Below are 2,562 nucleotides of genomic sequence, written 5' to 3' on the forward strand. Positions count from 1 at the left end.
ATCAGTGTAATATGAGAACTCTTTTGCACAGATTTTCTATGTATATATTGACCTTTTCTTCAAGCAAAATTGATGAAGAATATACTACTTGAAGTAGGATTTTTGGATTCTCCTTGTATCCAAAAAAAAAAAAGGAGTAAGATTTTTGGAAGAGGCCCTCATTTGGCTTCCTAATCCTGGTTGTATATTATCATTTATTTATTTATTTTAATTCTCAATTTTTCCCATATATATGACAACTTAAACGGCTAAATAGAGAGTTACAATTCTAGTAATTATAAGATTGTGTTGTATGAGAATCATATCCTCTGCATTATTGGTGTATTTTGTCGTAATTAGTATAGTCTAGATAGTTAAGGAATGTTATCTTATTCATAATTCATTGGGATCTTTGATGTAATGTATATATATAAGGTCATAAGTCTATCAATAAAATTACAATTATTCTCTCGAGTTCATTCTATTGTTTCACATTATCAAGAACGTAGCTCTAGCCCTGAAAATCTAGACCTAGAACCCGAAAAAAAAAACTAAACCCTAGATTTTTCTTCTCTAGCGGGCCGCACCTTTTGCCTTAGCGCTACCGGCCTCCAAACCCCCTGCCTCTTTCGGCCGCCACTTCTTGGTGGCCCTAGCCTCCTCTGCCGCCGCACCAAGAGTTGAAGACCAAGGCTTCAAGGTTGGTGTCGTACAAGAAGAAAAGAAGAGAAGAAGAAGAAAATTCAAGACTTTTGCAATTCAAGGTAAAATTATAAATTAAAGTTCCTGCTTCCAATGAAATTTACTTTGATGGGATTTTTGTCTTGCATCGAGGACTTTCAAACTCCATTTTTTTGTCAACCCAATTCTTCTGCTTCTCGGATGATACACATGATTCTCCTGGTATCGAGTTTTAGGAGCGGTTGGGAATGCCGCTGTTACCATCCGTAGCCGCAAATTCGTATCGATTTGACCCATACAATTGTTCAGAAATAGTTTTATTTAATCAAACTTGTTTCGTTAATTCGAAACTAACATCTTCAATATCTTTTCTTATAGATGCCTAAAAATACACAAACAGAGTTCAACATCCTAGATTCTCATGGAACTAAGTGTCATCGATGGGTGTCCAACATTCAAATCACGTTCGTCAGAAAGAAGTTTATTGCTGCCATCAAACCTCCAAAAGAAAAAGAGGACCAAGCGTCTAATGTGAAAGCCCAGGTGCTGATGTTTCTCAGGCGCCATATGGACAAGATGCTCAACAACAGTCCCTAAAGTATACAAATCCAAGTGTTCTTTGGGAAGCTCTCAAGGAACGGTTTGATAATGTGCTTGATGCCCGGTTGCCCAACTCTTTTTGCAGAATGGAGATCTGTTTGTCTACTGGATTTTGCCAAGGTTCATGATTACCATCAGGCAATCTTAAATCTCCAAGCAGACTTAAATGTGTGTGGTAAGGAGAAAACTGGCGATGACATGATCGAGAAGACCCTAGAGACTTTCCCAGAATCTACAAATGAAATAGCTCACCAATATCGCCTTGATTATGAGGCCAAAAGAATCAAGAGTTTTACATATTTGATGAACTTTCTCAAAAAGAAGGAACATTATCATAAGATCATTCTCAACAACAACAATCTAAAACTTGCAGGGACGAAAAGAGTTCTAGAAGCTAATTAGGCAAGTAAGGGAAAAAGTCGAAAAGAAAAATCAAGGAATCGATCTGCACCGTATCAAACTGGAGGAAATAGAGGGCCTCGTCGAAACATGACTTCGACTAGGGATGGCACCGCCACCTGCCCCTCTAACCCTCGAGGCTGTGGTGTCTCCCGACCCTCCAAATCCAAAAACTCGGCAAACATTCCAAATCTGAACCTTTCAAGCTACAAGTGCGGTTCAAATCATCATTTTCATAACCAATGTCGTGCTCCTAAAGAGATTGGTCGAGCTAACAAGAAGTGCAAGCATTACTTGTCCAATGAAAGAAACTATGTTGAAGATGTGGAGATGCATGATACTAATGCTACCATCAAGCTCAAAGTTGAGGATTTTCAGACAAAGAAGAAAAAGAAACTCGGTCCTGAGGGTCATTCCACTCTTGATTTTAAATAAGATCTATGTCGATTGATTGTCGTTATATTCTTATTTTATTTAAACTTTTTAAGTTTGATTTGTAATGGTAGTATCACCATAATAAGACTTTTTCAAGTCAAGTGTTTATTTTTCAAGAACAATGTTGATGTACGATTATTTTTGCAGTTGATAAAAGTTTCGTTTTTGGTTCTTTGTTATAATAATTTATATAAACATTAAAGCATGAATGGTTTGCAATCTATAAACGGAAGGATTCATAGAACCAAATTTCACCGGTTTATGGTGATGATTGAGAATTAATGGTTTGACAATTGAACTAACACATGAAACTTAGGGGGAGTGACAAACTATAACAGGTTCACGAGTTACGGCTTTGGAAATCCACCAAGATGTTCTGTCCGCCGCCCGGTTTACCCCTGCAAGACGTTTAAAATGAAAAAAATATGTTTTAGCCTGAAAAAGTCGCCGGAAATTGGCCTGAAAAGT

The 2,562-nt window shown here is 37.3% G+C and overlaps 1 protein-coding gene across 1 annotated transcript; it reads left to right on the plus strand.

Moving 5' to 3' along the window:
* Positions 1-1,038: 1,038 nt before the first annotated feature.
* On the plus strand, positions 1,039-1,662 carry LOC126787284 (uncharacterized). The gene is made up of 2 exons (XM_050513195.1): positions 1,039-1,249; positions 1,346-1,662. Exons 1-2 carry the CDS (start codon positions 1,039-1,041, stop codon positions 1,660-1,662), a joined length of 528 nt encoding a protein of 175 aa, XP_050369152.1.
* Positions 1,663-2,562: the final 900 nt, after the last annotated feature.

The sequence above is a fragment of the Argentina anserina genome, chromosome 3, assembly GCF_933775445.1.
Source record: "Argentina anserina chromosome 3, drPotAnse1.1, whole genome shotgun sequence".
NCBI classification, from domain to species: Eukaryota; Viridiplantae; Streptophyta; class Magnoliopsida; order Rosales; family Rosaceae; genus Argentina; species Argentina anserina.